The sequence below is a fragment of the Brassica oleracea genome, chromosome C5, assembly GCF_000695525.1.
Source record: "Brassica oleracea var. oleracea cultivar TO1000 chromosome C5, BOL, whole genome shotgun sequence".
Taxonomy (NCBI): Eukaryota; Viridiplantae; Streptophyta; class Magnoliopsida; order Brassicales; family Brassicaceae; genus Brassica; species Brassica oleracea.
Genome location: NC_027752.1, coordinates 39,483,503 through 39,502,490, shown reverse-complemented (window position 1 = coordinate 39,502,490; position 18,988 = coordinate 39,483,503). Strand labels below are relative to the sequence as shown.

The window sequence follows — 18,988 nt, the reverse complement described above, 5'->3', positions numbered from 1 at the left end:
AATCTGCTAAGCCTCTACCATACAACTTCTTTACCATCAGCATAAGGCACACCATATATACATGATAAAAAAAAGGTGTACTCGCCATATTGAACCAAACAGTCGATAATATTCTTGTCCGAATACTTGATATTTATATTTATGTTTTTCTTCCAAAAGAGAGCCAAGCCACCGCTCAATCCCACCAGATCAACAGTAAAAACTCTATCATATCCTAACCAGACTTGCAAATCTACCAACATATTTCGAACATTTTTAGTTTCCATCAAAAACAATATCTCCGAAAAGTGGTGTTGACGCATTTCCCGGATTCGTTGAATTGTCAAGCCTTGAGGCCGCCCCAAGCCTTGACAATTCCAACTAAAGATGCTCATTGGGGGTTCGGCAGTCCCCCCTTTGGGACCACCTTCAGGCATTGCGCCTTGTTGGTAGAGACGTCTTCTCCCTCCTGCAGGTCTTTCTTTCTCTTCTTCGAACCCATCTCCTGTTTTCCTTCCCTTCTAGTGCCTTCTTGGAACTTTGTAGCAATCACCAGAGCATTTTGGTTTGAATTCCGTTGAGCTCTAGACGGTCTCTTTCTAGCCACTGTTCGCCTACTAACTGTCCCGAATTTAAAAGGTTCAGATGAACCAGGTTTGAAAACCGTTGAACCGATAGCAAGCGAACCAGAAGGCTGATTCACATCTCTTCTACTTGTTTCAGAGTTTCGGATCGCCATCACATTGGAGACATTTTCATATCTCATTGCCCTCATAGATGCTGATAAGAGCTTCTCCGGGTTGACATTCAAGTCAAGGTTTCTGCGGTCCAACTCTCTTTCTCCATAGTCAAACACAAGACCCTTTCCTCTGTTGAGATCAACAGTGACTACCGGCAATGGCTCCAGACTCAAAACTGTCTTTTGGGTGATCGGATCAGCCTCCGCTTCACAGACTGTTTTCTTGATCTTTTCAATCTTTAAGGCGATATCTTCACCAGTATTTGAGACAATGTACTTCCTCATCTCTTCAAGAACCACAATGGCAATCTTCGGTCTCCCAGTTAAGGGGTTTACACCAACTTGAGACTCTTCTAACACACCCCTTAGAGGATCATCTGGAGCCAAGACAGGGTCCATCCTTTTTTTCTCTGCAATGATACGGTTTCTTCTTAGCTGGGCTTCTTCCTGTCTCTGTCTGACCTCTAAAGGACAGATTCTTTTCTCATGATTGAGCCTTTGGCAAGTGAAGCACCTTTTCTGGATATTTTCGTAGTTAAAGTGTATTGTCGCAGATTTTCCTTCGCCCAAGTCAATCAGTTTTGACATCCTCAGAGGGTGCGCCACATTGAAAATAACATGAACCCTGATATACGGTTGTGTTACTGGTTGAGAAGGATCAAACGCAACCACCTTAACTTTCCCTACAATATCTCCAAGGGCTGACACCGCGGGTATGGTGTAGTAGTTAATCGTAATGTGGCTGATACGGACCCACAAAGGGATGTATTGCAGGTAATCTTCAGGAGGGTTCTCCACCCATCTCTCAAGAACCATCGCCCATTCGTTGAAAGTTTGAACTCCTTTCTCCAAAACATCAATCAAGTCATGCTCCGACTGGAAGATGAACTGAAATCTTTCTTGGGATAAGGCTATTCCCCTTACTTTTCCTTCCTTTTGCCATTTTCTTGGCATAGTACGAATCAACCCTAGCATATTTTGGCACTCAGGGTTTAAAGCTCTACCCATAAGACTCAAGAGCGTTTTCCTCCGCCGAACTCACCCCAGGCACCTCCGGCATTCTGAACGGAACATCTTTTTCATCTAGCGTGAGAGCCATCATGGCTCTATCCATTGCAACATACATCTTCAGTACTTCAATTAACACCAACAACCTTCAGCTTCGATTAAATTTCTCAACCCCAGCTTTGAATGTTCAAGAACAAGAGGATAAGAACACCTCTAGATATGTGCACAAAGAGCAAAGTAGAATAAAATATAGTAAAAGAGGAGATATTTTCGGATAGGAAACGTGTTTTAATCTTTTTGCCATTCAGAATCACGAGCCACAGAAAAACCACACCTAAGCCCATTTGGGAGCACTTGAGAGCACTTTCTCGCTCATCTCTCTTAACACATTCTTTTCTCATACATATGTGTGTTTCATTTACTAATCAAGAAAACGAAATTAACCTTGTGTATGGGTTATGTCCTATCAAGAAAACGAAATTAACCTTGTGTATGGGTTATGTCCTATAAAAGCAAGCGCATTGATAGTCTCTACCATGAGACACCATTAAAAAAAAAAAAAAAAAAAAAAAAAGAGAAAGTAAAAAAGAAGAGAGAGGAGAAAAATGATACCTCGAAGCAGAGACGTTTTCGTGGTCTTGAGAGATTAGCTCTCAATGTGTTTTTTTCTTAGTGGTGTAAAGCTTTTTAACATGATAAAATTAATTGTAAATGAAAATTATGTAAAAAGTATTAATATAATAAGGTGCAAAACTAGAATTGAGAGACTCAACCAATGTTGATGCTCTAAAGTCTATTCTTTCCGTTTTTTACTATAAGTTGTTTTAGAATTGTGCACATAGATTAAAAAATCATTATTTTTTTATATTTTCTAAACAAAAGCATCATTAATTATTTATCTAACTACAAATCAACCAATAATAAAATAAAAGGTATATTATCATTGGTCATATAACATTAAGTGTTAATAAATTTTACATAGGAAATCGAAAATGTCATATAACTTGGAAGATAAAAATTTCTTCTAAAACGAGTTATATAAAAAAACAGAGGGAGTATTATATTGCGGGAAAAGCGTAATTTGGGCGATTGACGTTACCGTTAAAGCGCCGTTAACCGCGGCATACGAGTGTTGGGTGATGTGTCACTTCAGCCGACTGAACTGTCGTATTTCCCATGAAACTTCGAAGAGAGTTATTAGGCTTCACGTGGCCGTTCTTGACATTTACAAATTACAATGATGCTGCCAACTCCTTTTCATTTATTTAATAAAATTAGAATAGTGTAATTTTCCTTTTCGAACTTGTGACCGCCGTCCTTCACACCATGTTCACATTCATACTCGCTTTAATTTCTGTAAGTAGTACGAAACTTATAAGTATTGATTTTTGAAGTTGATAACTATTTATAATGATTTAGAGAATACAGTACAAAAAGGTGAATGGTTGATTTAAGTTTCGAAAAAAGAAACCAGACAACTTTATTTTCTTTAGGCAAAGATTCAGTTCAGCTCAGGATTCGGTTCTCAAAAAAAGAAGTTTCAATTCAGGTCTTGACTCTTTGATAATTTATTGGTGCGTGGAATATAATCTCCTTTTGTTTTCTACATCTGAAATATATGGGCTCTCTAGCAAATACCCAAGCAAAATTATACAAAAGAGACCCACTGTTATCTGGGCAACTATATATATTAACAGAGTTCAGACGCACCGGTTGCGGTTGCTGGCGTTTGTGGATGCGGGTGGTTGTAGTTTCTAGCAGTTTTAAAAAATTTGTGCGACTAGTTCTGCGCTTAGAAATATGTGCGTTTGCGGGATACTTATTATAACTGGTTAACTACCAAACATAGCAGCGATTATATAATAATTTAACAATATTTATATTTTCTATAATTATAAAAATATCAAAAATCATAATATTATAATAAAAATAAAATTTATATTTAGAAAGTTATAGTTTTAAATTTTTAAAAATTATAGAAAATATTTTTATTTTAAAATTTATAATATTAATTAAAATATAATAGATATATTTTAGTATTTTTATAATTCTAATTTAATTTTTTTTATTGAATATTTTATTTTTATATTTATTTTGTTTTAAAAAAGAAAAAAAAAATTTATCCTCCTACAACCGTCCGGAACCGCAAATACTAGCTGAAACCAGCTTTTGAATTTATAAAGTTTAGAGCGGTTTAAAACGGTTTGAATGATTGTTGCAGAAAACCAACAACCGCAAAAACTACGTTTGTAATTGAAATTTGCAATTTGTACCCTAAGCTATAGGAGAAAAACCAGTCATACCCGAAGTCATGCACGTTATTACACCTGCCTTGAAATTCGCAATTTGTTAGCCAAGAAACTAGCAAGGTACAATAATATGATGTCATACTAATACATAGTTTTCTATCGACCAATACTGTTTTTTTGTTAAAATATTTAACCACTTGCCAAACTAGAAAGCTATTCATAAAAATAAACAATAATATGAAAGCTGTTCTGGAAGTATTAACAACAACAAGGCCAACCCCTCGATTATACACAGCTAGGAAGAATGTGCTTCGTCCTCGAAACATGGAAAATAACATTACGAAATCACTAAAACAATAACAAAAAGGCAAACCACGAAAAAAGAAATAAGGAATTTATAAATACATATTTTAAAAACAAGTTATGCACATAAATAGCAAAAAAAAAATCAATGCATAAATGAGAAAGAAAAAAAACACAAACCAATGATTCTATATATGTTGTGTCTCAGGGTGGGAGATTAAAGATCACGAGATGATTGGCTTATCCATCTGCAGGAGACAAGCACAAAGAAACCCATATTCAAACTTCAAAAATCATATCTTTAATCAAGACACTGTTCATTCAACAATCATCACTATCTATCGAACAAACCTTGAGAGTAAGAATCTGCCTAGTGGGCTAACATTTGTGTTGGAACTAAACTCCTTGTTAGCTGGTTTTCTTTTGTTCTCCGCGTCAGCGGGCGCTGTCTTGGAGAAAACACGGACCGCCATGTCCTGCAACTCCTTCACCGAAGCTTCTTTCGAACTGTTAGGAGTGTCATCAGATCACGTAACAAAACACAATCAGATGACCAGACATGTGTTTGGTCTTTAAAGTTATGTTTACCTTCCCAAAAGTTCAATCAGCTTGGCAACAAAAGCTTCACAAGAGCCAGGGTTTTCACGTTCCATTGCCACGAGGGATCTCGACAATGCACGTCCTATGGATCCTTTTGAATCGTCACCAAGAGCCTACCACCACAAACCAGAATACATTGATCTTCTTGAATTATTTTATTATTCTTCTGTTATATCTAACTAATACCGATGACTACCTCTTTTAGGGACGGTATGAGCAATACTGACAACGATGCAGGCAATGAATCCCATATGGGGTCTTCTTCTTCTTCTTCTTCTTCTTCTTCTTCATCACTCGCTTGTTGTGATTTTGGAAGTGCTTTTTGTTTACCAGACTTATCGCCAGAATTTCTGCATAAGTTATAAGCTTCATGTTAGAAATAGCCACGAGAAATGCTGTGACATGCATAAGCTATGATCTTAGATGTACCTTGAATAGTCAGAATCTTCTGTCATCTGTTCCCTTCTTCGGTTAACATTCCCATCCTTATTGTTATTCCTCATCCCAAGTCTTTCCCTAGCATTTCCCCTTCTGAAACCTGCGTCAAGTGCTGCCTTTGCCTGAAAGAAGAATTGAAGTTAGCAGGCGTAAAGGTACATGTAAACTTATTGCATAAGAACAAAGGCCATAGCTAGTACGATTCAGATAGACAACCCATGGAGAAAATAAGATTAAAGTGATTCAACAAACCTCGGCGAGATTTGCGATGCTATCTTCTGAGGCACTCGAAGTTCTATCTTGATTCCCTAGCCTTGATTTTGGAGTTCGAGGTGACGCATAGTCATCGTGCTGTCCACGGACAACAACAGTTCCACTTGCTGAAGCATCATCCAAAGATGCATACCCGCTGCTAGACTGCAAGGCAGAAACATAATCATTATTACAAGTTGTTGGAATAAACAAAACTTCTGTAGAAGATGTAGCAAAGGGCTGCCAGAGATTTTATACTGCAGAGATTTGTTCACGGAATATTGAAGATGATTGAGAACGTTTTGGGGTTCTTATGACAACAGTTCCGGATCCACTGACCGATGAATCTTCCTGTATTTAGAAGCACAAATATTGGTAAGAATACATAAATAAGTTAGGGTACCAAAGAAAAGGGTTACGTTGTGGGAGTTCTCCACGTGAAATTTGACTAAGTGCATACTATAAATGGTTACTCAAATAACATGAAACACACATAACGTCAATGATTTAGAAGATAATTTCCAGGTGCAGTGGTTACAGCAAAGAAATGGTGTAAAAGGAGACGGACTGCATCTGGCACACAAGAGGCAAATGATCTTACCTCATCGTGGAAGCCGTCTTCATGGTCGTTAACTGTAATACCAGAAGTGGGTGACAACTGACTACCACCAGCTCTTGATGTTCTTTGAGAAGTCTGATTCGAAGGAACTTCTTGGCGCCTCTCCCTTGCATGAGGAGGTTTTAGAGCACGAACTGTTCCAATACCCTGAGAGGCCCCAATGCTAAAGTCCCACCCAGCATTTTTGACAGTTTTCCCCTGAAAACTGTAGCTACAAGTTAATAAAGATTTTATAAAACAAGAAACCCCAAGGGAAGAATTCATCCAACCTAGATCCAGGTGTTCCTTGGCTTCTCTCATCTCTAGCCACTCTAACAGTACCGGATGATTCAAATGGAGCTTTAGGACCATTCCGAGGAGTCTCTTCATCCTCTTTTACTTGGTACTTTGGTCGCTCTCTTCAAAGAGAAAAAAAAGAACAGAATGACAATCGTGCTTATTCTGGATTTTCTTTTGGCATGTAAGAGATCAAAACAAACATAAGGGAAAAACCATCTAAACATTACTTTTGACATACAATCACACAAGAAAAGTAGCAAAACTCGACGAACAAGCCAGAGCTGTTGAAGAGAGAGGAAAAACAGAAAAAGCATCAAACCTTATCCTCTCAAGAAGTTTCGGGCTTTTCTTAGCATTCTTAATAAATCTGTGTTTAATAAGTTCTTTGGCACTCGGTCTCTGAAAGTGTAAGCCTTGTATAAGAGATCTTGAAATATTGCCACTGCTGGAAATAAAAAGGGCAAAGATTGCTAGCAAATACCTCAGCAGGGACTTTTTTCAAGCATAATGAAACAAACTCCTTCAGTGGACGGGAAAAGTGCTCATCTAACTGCACCGAAAAGAAAAGAACGTTAAACATTATAGGCGACTTCACAAATGGCAGTGATAGTCTTGATTAACTTTTATCGTGTTTATTAAGAACATGTGTAACCTGAGGAGGATTTTCCCGAGGAATGATAAAAAGCACTCTCATTGGATGAAGGTCAGCTAGGGGAGGTTCTCCTTTTGCCATCTCGATAACTGTTATTCCCAGCGACCATATATCTGCCTAAAAACAGTCCCAGCATCAGAAACAATTCAAAATATGCTAGGAAACAAGCACAGAAAAGACATGTCAAGCTAGGAGAAGTGAAGGCACGATACCTTCTCATTGTATCCTTCTGAGTTCTGAATCACTTCCGGTGCCATCCAAAATGGTGTTCCTACAAAAGTCTGCCATTCTTTAACATATTAGCGCAACAACCCAGATCAAGAGTGAAAACTCTTAAGTCATCAAGAAGTAAAGATAAGATGTTGTACAAACTGACCAGAGAAGCATTTAGTCATTTCCTATCTTTCAGAACATTGCCTATACCATTATAATTAATCCCACAATTGAAACGTGCACATGATTCTACTATACGAGGCTCTACATAAGTTATTGGAATGGAAGTTGCAAATAGACTGAATAAACCATTCAATAGAATACTAATCGTTGGAACTGGAAAAGTTAACTCCGTATTAATTAAAACCGCACAATGCAAGCAGCAACATAAACAAGGAGACTAGAAACTACATTACCGGCCTTCCTATAGTGGGAATATAAAAGATATATTGCACAACAGGAGATGAGAAAATAAGAAACAAAATTAAGAGAGATCATTGGCATAATAGAGTAAGTACCTTCCTTCTTGATATTGTCCGTGTTAGTTGTGCAGACACACCAAAGTCCGCCACCTGATACAGAGTGAAAAACAAGTTGACGAACCTATTCGTGCAGAGTCTCATATAGAAGATTTTACTGTTATAAAAAAAAAAGCTAAAAAGAAACACCTTAACATCGCCATTCTCGGTCAATAAAATATTAGCAGCTGCAAAGATAGGAAGAAAGTTAAAACACATTTGATCACGTAAAACCAGAAGACAGGATAAACACAGACAAAACCTTTGATGTCTCTGTGGATCTTCCCCTCACTATGCAGATAATCAACAGCATGAAGCAGATCACGTGTGATACAAGCGATTGATGTTTCATCCAACGGATGACCAGACTGAAGCTGCACAAGAGAGATTGCTTTTGAGGATTATAAGTTGCATCGGGAGGACATAAGAAGAGGACAAGATTCTCCACAGTGCATGCATCACCACACATAACTATATTTCCTAATTCCTAGAATCCTGACTACAATTGGCAAAGAAGTGAGTTAACATACAAGATCAGCAACAGAACCACCGGCCATATATTCCATGATGATCCACAGTTTGGTCTGATGAAGGTAAGAACCATAGTATTCGGTAATATACGGGCAACGACATTGTGACAATACCGAAATTTCCTGGGGTCAGAAACAGAAAATGAGAACGAAGATCTTTAGTACACAAATGTTAACCACAGAAACTGACGTCAATCAAGAGATACCTTCTGGATATCTTCGATTTCATCTTCTCTGCCAGATATCAAGTAAGAAGGTTAGTGAGGAAAGATCACTGAGCATAGAAAACATACCAAATCTGTTTTTCTATTGAAAGGTGGAGAAAAAATTATTGTCCTTTTAACCTTTGAAAGTCGTGAACAAGTAACATCCATACAATTATAAAAAGTAATTACCCGCCTTATTAGACATCAAAGATTATAATACCCAAAAGCTTAACTGCATCATAGATAATAAAAAGAGAAAGTAGCAAAATGGAAAATTAACTCACGATTCTTCCAGGTCGATGACTTTAATTGCAACTTCTTTGTTGAGTTCCTTATCAAACCTGGTAAGCAGCAGCTCAGTAATCGTTCTTAGAAAGTCTATACAGCATATACTAATAAGAGAAGTGGTATTCCAGAAATTCCATTTCTTCCAACTGGTGTCAATATAAGCACCCCAATCTTTGATTCTTTTAAAGCATGAAAACATTCAGCAGCACTTAATAGTTATCATTCTCAGAATTTCTATCTGGAGACAAGTCAGACAAGAGCTAAAGATATTTTGCAAACATCAGATTAGCTTAACATATACTTACGCTTTATAGACATCCCCAAAAGATCCTCTTCCGATTAACTCAACCTGGCTAAATCTGGCTCCAGCTGCCTCTTGTAAACCCGCAACATCGTCCATTTTCTCCACATACAATGAAAACAACCTCTCCCCCTCACTGCAAACACTATTTTGAGAAAATAAATATCACAATCAGCTTAACCCTCCCTAGGTCAACCCTGAAACTAGTTCCATTACATTAAAACAAACTTCTCTAATTACCACCCAGAGAAAGCAAAACGCAAACTATAGTCTTATGTAAGTAAACCTGAATAAAAATCTGAATATACCTTTTACTCAAAGCAAAGAGAAAGATTATAATAAAAGGGTGACATACAAAACCCGCAAAAGCTCCGGCCGTTAGGTGATGATATTGGACCAAGTGACAGCTAACCAAGACAAACATTTTGCAATTAATCCAATAATAATTCGTCACTCTAATAAACTGTGAAGCAGCAACACTGTGACATCGTCACTGCTTCCATCAATGAGATAAACGAACAAAAATTCCTCGGATTACATTATCAAAAATTCTATATAAAAAGTTCAGGATCGATCCAAATTACCTGATAATTTGACAAAGACGGCGGACGAATACTACAGATCTCTTTTCCCCTTGGAGGAAGCTGTTTCTCCAGAGCAGCAAGAGATCGAGGGAAACTGTTTGTGTTGGCAGAGGAAGCTTCCTTGATTTGATAATAATTTCTCGTTTTTGATTTTCCAATTATTTCTCCTTTTTTTTTATTTTTTCCTTCCTGTTTTTTTTTTTTTTTTTTTTTTTTTTCCAGAAACCATTCACATATATTCGACCCATCTCATGCTCCAAGCCAAGTAACAACCCGGCCCAGATTAAAACGTTAGAAAATCCAATAAAGCCCATTTACCTTCCTGTCAATCATTTCGTCATCCCAGTTTAAATAGTCAGGCCCATTTGAAGAGTTTTTTTTCTTGAATATCCAGTTTTAGCCAAAGAAACATAATACAATACGAATTTTAAAAACTTTTAAGTGTTTGAAATATAAAAGCCCATTAGTCCAGTGGTTTAACTAAGAATTCATTAACGTTTTTACACAAGGAAGTCTAGGTTCAAACCCTAGAATACGCAAATTATATGATGGTAGAATCGTCTCTGTAATATTTCCCAGCTTGTAATAGCATAATTAATCAGAAATTAAGAAAAACGTGTTTGAAATATTTTACTCGGCTTTAGAAGCAGAATTTCAAGCTCGGCTTATGGCTCTGGCTCTGCAATATTGTTGGTGTCACGGTTTCACAAAAATAATCTTTGAAAAAGACAACAAGAAAATGGTGGACGTACTTACTCAAAGGTTCTGCAGTTTGGTTTATATAATTGGGTGAGAGAAAGAAGACAGTGGATGAATAAATTCAAAGATATTGAGCTTAGATGGATCTGCAGACAGGGCAATATGGTTGCAGACAAGATAGCCAAAGAAAATATCCCTGCAGAGAATTCTTTTCAATCTTATAGTCATGTTCCTAATACTTGCATCAAGACTTTGTACGTTCAGTTATGAATTAATAATAAGATGGAAGATATTAAAAAAAGTGTTTGAAATATTTTTAAAATTTTATTTTTCAGTTTTATATATTTTTAGTTAAACTCTATATATCTTTAGCGAAAGAAACATAATACAATACAAATTTTAGAAACTAAAGTGTTTGAAATATTTTTATTTTTTTTTTATTTTAAAACATTTATTTTCAGTTTTGTATATTTTTAGTTAAACTATATATATATCTTATATTTTCAAATTTTGTATATACTATTATATGATGTTTGTATAATTTGAAGATATATAATCTAAAGCTTAAAACAAGTTCATTTGTAACTCAACACAGGAAAGCTATAACGTTTTTCAAGTAAAAATAAATAATTTTACTTTAAATAAAATAAACAAAATAAATAGTTATAAAAAAATTCATTTTATTTAGTTATTTATATAAATTGAACATAAATAGAAAATATTTATCGATTTACTGTATATTAATTTATCAAATATTATTTATTGAGTGTGTTATATTTATTTTGAATGCAAACTCTTAATATTTAACTAATACCAAATCATTAAATAATATATTAATTAGATTTTTAATAGATTAAAGTGTAATACTATTCGATTATGTATATGTGCTTTTGAAAGATATAACATAAAATAGTCAGATAGTTTTCGCCTAACATATTCCTTTGCGTCATTTACTTTTTATAATTCATTAAAACATACCTTAAAAAAGAGTTGAGCAGAGAAAACTTCATCCCTTAAAATTTGTTTTTTAAAATGACCAATATTTCTTATTTTTCAACGCCATAAAGTATTTTAATCACCGCTCATCGATCTATCATTTGACAAATTCAGTAAATTCATTCCTAGCAAGAAAATGGGTCGCACAAAAGGAGAGAGATAGTAAAGAACAAGGCCGGTCAATGCGGAGCAAAGACTCGTCAGATGTTCAGACTGATGCAAACCAGACCAACTCTCTGTTTTGAGTTTCCTATTTTTTAGTTTCAATCAATCACTCAACTTCTCACGCGTCATCACCGGGTGTGTAGTTTTCACGCACTTCGGTTTTTCCTTTTTTTTTCTGTCTTTGTCGTCTATATGCGATTATGCGTATTCTGCACACGCTTCATGTACAAACCAAACGCAAGTCATTATTGATGACAGAACCATTCTAGGTCTTCTTACACATGAGCACGTGCGCACGTGACTCTTAAATCTCTTCTTCCTATATATTCTCTTTGTCGTGCCTTCTCCCTTAATCTGCGTGCGTGTCATGCATATGAGTAAAATGAATATTGGTCCTAGATCAAATCCCAAGTTTGACGACAGCTAAAAAAAAGCTTTATTACTCTTCAGGCTTTGAAAAGAACCAAAATGTACTTTTAATAGTTTTAAAATCGTTGAATAGTTGTTTATTTTAAAAAAAATTGAAAACTGATCAGTATCACTGTATTTATATACACAACATTTTATAATTTTTAGCGAGCAAAAATGTTGTGTGGTTGCAAGTTTAATCATAACAGCAACAGATTATCCACTCCAAAAACCATATGATTATTTCTCTTTCAGAAAAGCAAGATTAATTAATTATATTAATCAGCTGTTGATAATTGGATTCCATTAAAGGAAATATAAAGCGGATTAAAATGATTTCATTATGAATATATTTCACGTATCTTTGACTTTCTTGGCCTAAGAGATAAAAACTTTTTCATGCAAAGAAACTTTAACCTTGAGTTCAATTGGTTATCAATATTTAATCATATATTATTTTGTTGCAAACTATACCAAACCCCAAAAAATTCGTATCTTGTTGCCACAAGATTAAAGATTATACTAACAAAGTGGTCAGAACTAAAATAACACAATATCATGTTGGTTTTGGAAATCAGATAAATAGTTTAATTTAAAATTTTAAAATTAGAACATAAAAGAGTATCCATGGTCTGAAGCTTGAGCAAAAGTAAGAAAGAAGAACAAAAAGTTCAGTGAAAGGAGAAACATAACACATACATAATAATACACATCGACATATTTATATAGATGGTGGGCTCGGAACCTCATCACCATCATCATCAACAACATCATCAAAACCATCAGCAACAGCAGCAGCAACAAAGGAGCAAAGAAGCTTTGGGGATGGTGGCTCTACACGAAGCCCTAAGAACCGTTTGTCTCAACACCGACTGGACTTATTCTGTCTTCTGGTCCATCCGTCCCCGTCCGTACGTATCTCTCTATCTGCTGCTCACTTTCTTCTCTCCTCTTCTCTTCTCTCTCTCTAACGATGTCGTTTTGCTCCTCAGGAGAGTTCGAGGCGGTGGCAACAGCTGCAAGGTCGGCGACGACAATGGAAGCTTGTAAGTTACACTTGTTATAGTTTTATTTACATTAGTCAATGGTCAAGACTTAGCTTACTTTAGTTTTAGTCTTTTTGAAGCATGACAAAAATTAGGTCAACTTTTCCACTTGTGGTTTATCGTATTTAGTGGCCAGAAGCTCTCCTCGCAAACCTATTATCCGACAAGAAACTAGATAAGACCATAATTAATATAGGCTCGAGTTAAAAAACATCCAAAAGTTGCTGCATCAAGATTTAATGCAGACATGATAGATAACATAACATAGTTATGTTTACCAAAAACACAGTTATGTTTTGCGACTGTATCTACCTTTTCTAGTTATGTTGGCTACCTTTTCTTAAGTTTGTTTTTTTCTTTTTGGTATGAGCCTTCTCTCACTTTTTAGATATAATCTCTTAAACTAGAAAAAAAGAGATTGATCTGCAGAAAAGACATCATCTGTAGGTTATATATAACGAGGACGATATTGTCTAATAACATAGTTTCTCTCAATTTTCAAAAGATCGTTAGGCGGATGTCTATTGTACCGATCTTTTAACCGCACATTAAGAAAAATCGTTTTTAGACCCGGTTTGCCATAAGCGCCACCTAAACCGATTTTGAGAACACTAGTTTCACTAAACGAATTAAATACATGACTAATATGATCAGTACATGTACATGTGCATGCTTGATGTATATTGAAGTATTGATATGTGGGGTTGCAGGATGCTGATGTGGGAAGATGGATACTGCAGAGGAAGAGGAGGATCAGGAGATTGCTATGGAGAGATAGAAGGAGAAGATCCAGTTCGTAAATCTTTCAGCAAAATGTCAATCCAGTTATATAATTATGGCGAAGGGTGGGTATTTGGTAGGTCCTTAATTACATTATTGGCTGTGTGAATGTACAAAACTCTTGACCTTATCACAGCAAATTTACCAAATGTAGAAACTATTTATCTTCCCTTTTGTCTGGGTTCCGTATATCATATTTGTTGGCTAACAGGTTAATGGGGAAGGTTGCTTCTGATAAATGCCACAAATGGGTTTTCAAGGAACAAACCGAATCAGAATCTAATGCCTCCAGTTACTGGCAAAGCTCCTTTGATGCTGTAAGTAAATCAGTGAACATTTATGTATAATCAAGACTTGGATATGTAGATTTGTAACCCTAGAGATATCCATCTCTAAAAATATGCAGATTCCTTCAGAGTGGAATGATCAGTTTGAATCTGGAATTCAGGTAAGATAAAGTAATAATCGGTATAGTATTGTTATTTGGTTTCTTGTTTCCCAAGTAATTTTTTTGATGTTTCTGATTGCACATACAGACCATAGCTGTTATTCAAGCTGGACATGGCCTTCTACAACTCGGTTCTTGCAAGATTGTAAGTAATTCACAGTAAATTAACGTTCTTACTTGAGATCTTTCGGTTATGTTCTCTAAACCGGCCGAATTTTACTCAGATACCTGAAGACCTGCACTTTGTACTTCGGATGAGGCACACCTTTGAATCACTCGGTTACCAATCCGGTTTTTACCTCTCTCAGCTCTTCTCCTCAAACCGCAGCCCTTCGTCTTCAAACACATCCCTCATGGGCTCGAACCACCCTATACTTCCTCCGCAGACTCAACAACTGCAACCCTCTCAGCTTCCTCTCTACAACTGGAGTGGCTCCAGCCAACGACCAATGATGGCTCAATCCTCTTTGCCTGCCTACCAGCCTCACATGCCTTTCCCTGTGATGCCGCATGCAAACAAAGAACCAGACTCCGACATGAAATGGCCCACAGGGCTATCTTTCTTCAATGCATTGACTAACAACGTCAACGCTAAGCTTCTGTTTGACTCGGAGGGTTTAGGTGACAAACCAGAGCATCAGAGCCACCAGGACCAGAGCCAAGAACAGAGCAACGCCGAGAGTCATGCGAATCCGAGTGAGTTCTTGAGCCTTGATAGTCACCACCGAAACATGAGTTACTTGGAGTAATGATATTTTCGTGTATGCCTCTCGTATGGAACTTCGTTTGCTTCTTTTATTTTTATGTCTTCTGTTTGTTGTTTTGATGGTTTTGTCATGACTTTGTGTTGAACATAGTTGTTTACTCTCTCTTGTTTCAATCAATCTACTCTTTTATTTAGTTATTTTTCTGTCAGCAGATTACATTTATTTCTTGAAGCTTTCTTGACCGTTTTTAAGTGATAACAATTTCTATTTCTAAAGTGATATATGATTGTGGAAGCCACAAGCGTCAATCCATATACGGCAGTCAATCTATATACGGCAGATAGAATTGTCGGTTTGTAAAGTCGTCTGTAATATTTCTCATAGTTAATAGCATAATTATTCAGCGTTAAAAAAAAATGATATATGATTTTAAAACACCTTTTTGTTAGAAGACAACAAGTGTAACTTATAATTTACACTTATAGATATTTTACTATAGTTTACATTATAAATTATAAATACGTAAAAGATAGATTGTAGTTTTGTTTAAAAATTATAATTAGTGTTATAAAACCAAAATATTAGATACACAATCTTGAAAACCAACAATCCCAATACATAATTTAAATTTTGAACGTTTCAATATACTTTGTTTTCCATGAACACGTTCAAGTCTTTCTTAGGCTCCCTCCAATGCATGGCACTCTCTACAAGCAAAAATCGCCGCCATTAAAATCCTTCTCCACCACTTCATCACCCTACTCCCTCTTCTCTCTTCCGCCTTCTTCCTAATCCTCGCCGCCTTCTTCTTCTTCCGGCCACCGACTCTTATCCCTCCACTTCTTTTCACCGGTGCAGGAGTTATATATTGCCACCGCTGTGATGAATACGACCTGTATAGAGACGTTTTCACCATATTCGTCGTATTTACGGTTTCGCCGTATATACTAGTCGTAGGCTTCAAATCCAAAGGCCTGTGGTTTATGGTACTGATGTTGTTACCGTTGAAACTGCTCGTTCTGGGAGAGTAATTAGAAGTTGAGCTGCTATTACTACTACTACCGAAACTACTCCGGCTGTTCGTGCTAGTGCTCCGGGAGATGTGTTCGCTGGTTGTACGTGAGATTGACCACCTGGTGTTATTGTTCGGTGCTGGAAAAACGTGTGGCAAGAGACGGCCGTTGAAGAAGAGGTGATCGGCGGGAGAATTTTCTGAGTCTTGTGATGGAGATGATGGAGTCAAAGATCCGAACTCAAACTCCGGCGGCTGATCGCTGGAGTTTATTATGGCTCTCCCGTGGTTCTCCATTATGGTATGGTGGTGTATGAGTAATGTGATCGTGTACTTGTTTAAATAGAGGGGAAGACACACGTGGCAAAAGGGGTTTAGTGTGAGAATCATATGATCTTGCCAGGTCAGCGTTTGAATACAAGTAGCAAAGTCAAGCGATGGTGTTTGTAATGATCTTGTCTAGGTCGTTGACCACATCACGGATAACTTAAAGCCTGAACGCTATATTTTAAGTTTTCATCGATGCTAGATTTGAAGTGTCCACCACGTTAATTACCGACAAAAAAAGTAACGATCAACATTTCTGTTTGTTTATGTATCAGTTTATTTACTAACGTTACCTAATCGCCTTGCAAAACAATTAATTATACGTCGTATAATTGTTTTTAATTGATAACTTTATTTGCTATCCTTATAACTTATAAGCTCCACTCACATGTTTTAGGGAGCGGACACAAGTCTCCCAAAGACACGCTTGGGGTTAAAGCAAAAGCAATAGTGGCTTTATGCAACCTTAGACCATGTACATCAAGAGATTAAAAGAGGTTCATGGACTGGGTTTCACAGGGTTTTAATCAAAAAAGAAAATGAAAAATGGGTTATTTTAAGTGAACCGGGCCGCTGGAGTGATCTCGTGTGAAGCGAGTTCAGTACACGTGTCGGCACGGGATTGGCTTGACGTTTTATGGTTGTCGACGCGGAAAAGACACGCCTCGCGTGTTTCTCCTCATTTCCTCTTCTCTTCCAAAAGCTAGGGTTTTCGAGTTCTTAGGCGATTTTTGTAGCGACGACGATCGAGAGGTCGTTTTTCCATCAAATCGACGAGGGAGAGTTTTCTGATCGACTTCACCGTCCTTTGTAATCCTCTCTCTTCTCAGTCTCTTTTTTTGTTAGGGTTGAAAAGCGTCGATACGAATTCGAATTGGGGGTTTCTCCTCCAATAGAGTCTGGAGGAGAAATCGATTAGGGGGTTTGTTTGTTACGGTTCTAAATCGATCTGTAGGGGAAATAAATTAGGAGATTTCTTCGTTAGGGTTCTAAATCGAGTCTGAGAGATTTCTATTAGCTGAAATCGATTAGAGGGTTTCTTTTTTAGGGTTTAATAGAGTCGATATGAATTTGAAAAGGGGGTTTCTTTGTTAGGATTCGTTTGTTCTAATAGAGTCGAGATTTGTGTTTGGGTAATCAAAATTTTTCATTAGTTTGTTCTAATCAATTCGTTTTCTGGTGCAGATGGATCCCTCAGAAGAACGAAGACATTCAAAGAAACAAAAGGAGTACTGCGACATGTTAGGCTTAGTGGAGGATTCACAGTACGGTATTCCAAGACGGTGTGCTTGCGTTGGGAGAATCATTGACGAGGTACGGGGGAAGGAAGACTACGACAGTCATCCTGGAAAGCGCTACTTCACGTGCATAAACTATGAAGTTAGTATATTTTCCTTAATCTATGTCATAAAAATTTATGAAACTCGAACTGTCTCTAATATTTTGTTTTCTGTTGTCAACAAGGATAATGGGTTGCATTATAGTCATCCTTGGGTGGTTGGTGTCCAGGAGGAGATGGAAAGGCTGAGGAAGCGTCTGGAAGAGGCTGAGGAGGTTATCAAGGGGGTGTGGAGTCTCAATTACCAGATTGAGAGCCTGCAGGTAAATACAATAGCTTGCTTTATTTTTGTTACTTTAATATGTATGTCCTCTATTAATATTAATGAGTAACACTGTATTCTTGTTGTTTCCATGTCCAGGAACAGGTTCGAAGCCTCACAGTCCAGGTCGGTACCCTAGAGAAGGTGTGCTTCGACTGAAATAGAGAGGTAAATGTTCTAACCCATCTCTAGCTGTGATGTAGACTGGAATGTGTTTGCGTGAATTGATAACTAGAACTATAAATGTTTTTTTGGAAGCAAACTAAACTGAACTAGAAGTATTTATTAGTAAGACTAGCCTTGCTCAGCAAAGTACAGTGGAATTAAATCTGTGTTTAAGTAGTTGATAGTATTAAGTTGTTGATTTGATGTGTATTAACTTCTCTGTGTGGAGTAGTTGTTATCTATTAGGTTTTATATTCAATGCTTGGCTGGTTGAATTTAATTTAGCTCTACTACCTGCGTGAAAACTAGTTTAAATAGAGAACCAAAACCCCATTATCTTAAAAAATAAACCTAAACCATAACTAAAACATAAACCAAAACCATGGAACCCTTTTCCACACAAACTTCCGGTTTCATTTCCCTACTAGCTTCGCAGAGCAGTCCATTCCCGGACTGCGACCCTCCACAAGCAGTAGCTAACTCTCCTGGGTTAATGAAACCGGCTTCCAAGAGGAAGTGGTCAACTAAAGAGGACCTTGTGCTCATCAGTGGTTGGGTGAACACGAGCAAGGACCCTATTGTCAGTAATGAGCAGAAGATCACCTCCTTTTGGAGGAGAATAGAGGCGTACGTGAATTCTAGCCCTCTGCTCACTGGCAGCGCTCCAAGAGAGTGGGGTCAGTGTAAGCAGAGGTGGGGAAGGGTCAACGACCAAGTGTGCAAGTTTGTAGGAAGCTACGACGCGGCTTTGAAGCACCAATCAAGTGGTCAAAATGATGATGATGTGATGAAGGCTGCCCATGAGATTTTCTTCAATGATTACCAAGCGAAATTCACCATGGAACACTGTTGGAGGGAACTGAGACATGATCAGAA

General features: G+C 37.1%; 5 protein-coding genes across 9 annotated transcripts in view; 2 read left to right on the top strand and 3 right to left on the bottom strand.

The window, feature by feature from the left end:
* Positions 1 to 370: 370 nt before the first annotated feature.
* LOC106292284 lies at positions 371 to 1,844 on the bottom strand. The gene is made up of 2 exons (XM_013727887.1): positions 1,761 to 1,844; positions 371 to 1,651 (listed from the first exon to the last, which is right to left on the bottom strand). Exons 1-2 carry the CDS (start codon positions 1,842 to 1,844, stop codon positions 371 to 373), a joined length of 1,365 nt encoding a protein of 454 aa, XP_013583341.1.
* A 2,389-nt stretch (positions 1,845 to 4,233) lies between these two features.
* Positions 4,234 to 9,938, bottom strand: LOC106343241 (serine/threonine-protein kinase 3). 5 transcript variants are annotated; one of them, XM_013782402.1, is made up of 22 exons: positions 9,759 to 9,938; positions 9,483 to 9,581; positions 9,179 to 9,319; positions 8,870 to 8,926; positions 8,586 to 8,613; positions 8,380 to 8,502; positions 8,112 to 8,223; positions 8,000 to 8,037; positions 7,850 to 7,903; positions 7,331 to 7,399; positions 7,119 to 7,235; positions 6,948 to 7,016; positions 6,786 to 6,865; positions 6,457 to 6,585; positions 6,170 to 6,392; positions 5,827 to 5,919; positions 5,569 to 5,733; positions 5,308 to 5,438; positions 5,075 to 5,228; positions 4,867 to 4,991; positions 4,630 to 4,785; positions 4,234 to 4,526 (listed from the first exon to the last, which is right to left on the bottom strand). In XM_013782402.1, the coding sequence occupies exons 3-22, from the start codon at positions 9,271 to 9,273 to the stop codon at positions 4,496 to 4,498; spliced, it is 2,049 nt and encodes a 682-aa protein (XP_013637856.1). In that variant the 5' UTR covers positions 9,274 to 9,319; positions 9,483 to 9,581; positions 9,759 to 9,938; the 3' UTR covers positions 4,234 to 4,495. The 5 variants fall into 5 exon arrangements, with proteins under 5 accessions (XP_013637856.1, XP_013637858.1, XP_013637857.1 ...); XM_013782404.1 differs by having other exon boundaries at positions 9,179 to 9,310; XM_013782403.1 differs by having other exon boundaries at positions 9,530 to 9,581.
* A 2,724-nt stretch (positions 9,939 to 12,662) lies between these two features.
* Positions 12,663 to 15,184, top strand: LOC106293637 (transcription factor LHW). The gene is made up of 7 exons (XM_013729307.1): positions 12,663 to 12,937; positions 13,019 to 13,072; positions 13,783 to 13,917; positions 14,064 to 14,169; positions 14,259 to 14,300; positions 14,389 to 14,445; positions 14,525 to 15,184. Exons 1-7 carry the CDS (start codon positions 12,756 to 12,758, stop codon positions 15,047 to 15,049), a joined length of 1,101 nt encoding a protein of 366 aa, XP_013584761.1. The 5' UTR covers positions 12,663 to 12,755; the 3' UTR covers positions 15,050 to 15,184.
* Positions 15,185 to 15,686: 502 nt separating this feature from the next.
* LOC106294235 lies at positions 15,687 to 16,316 on the bottom strand. The gene has a single exon (XM_013729806.1). It carries the CDS (start codon positions 16,314 to 16,316, stop codon positions 15,687 to 15,689), a length of 630 nt encoding a protein of 209 aa, XP_013585260.1.
* A 2,178-nt stretch (positions 16,317 to 18,494) lies between these two features.
* LOC106292283 (glutathione S-transferase T3-like) overlaps positions 18,495 to 18,988 on the top strand; it is a 2,667-nt gene continuing 2,173 nt past the window's right edge. Inside the window, exon 1 of the mRNA XM_013727885.1 lies at positions 18,495 to 18,960. Coding sequence (XP_013583339.1) covers positions 18,495 to 18,960 — 466 coding nt within the window. The remainder of the gene's footprint in view (positions 18,961 to 18,988) is intronic.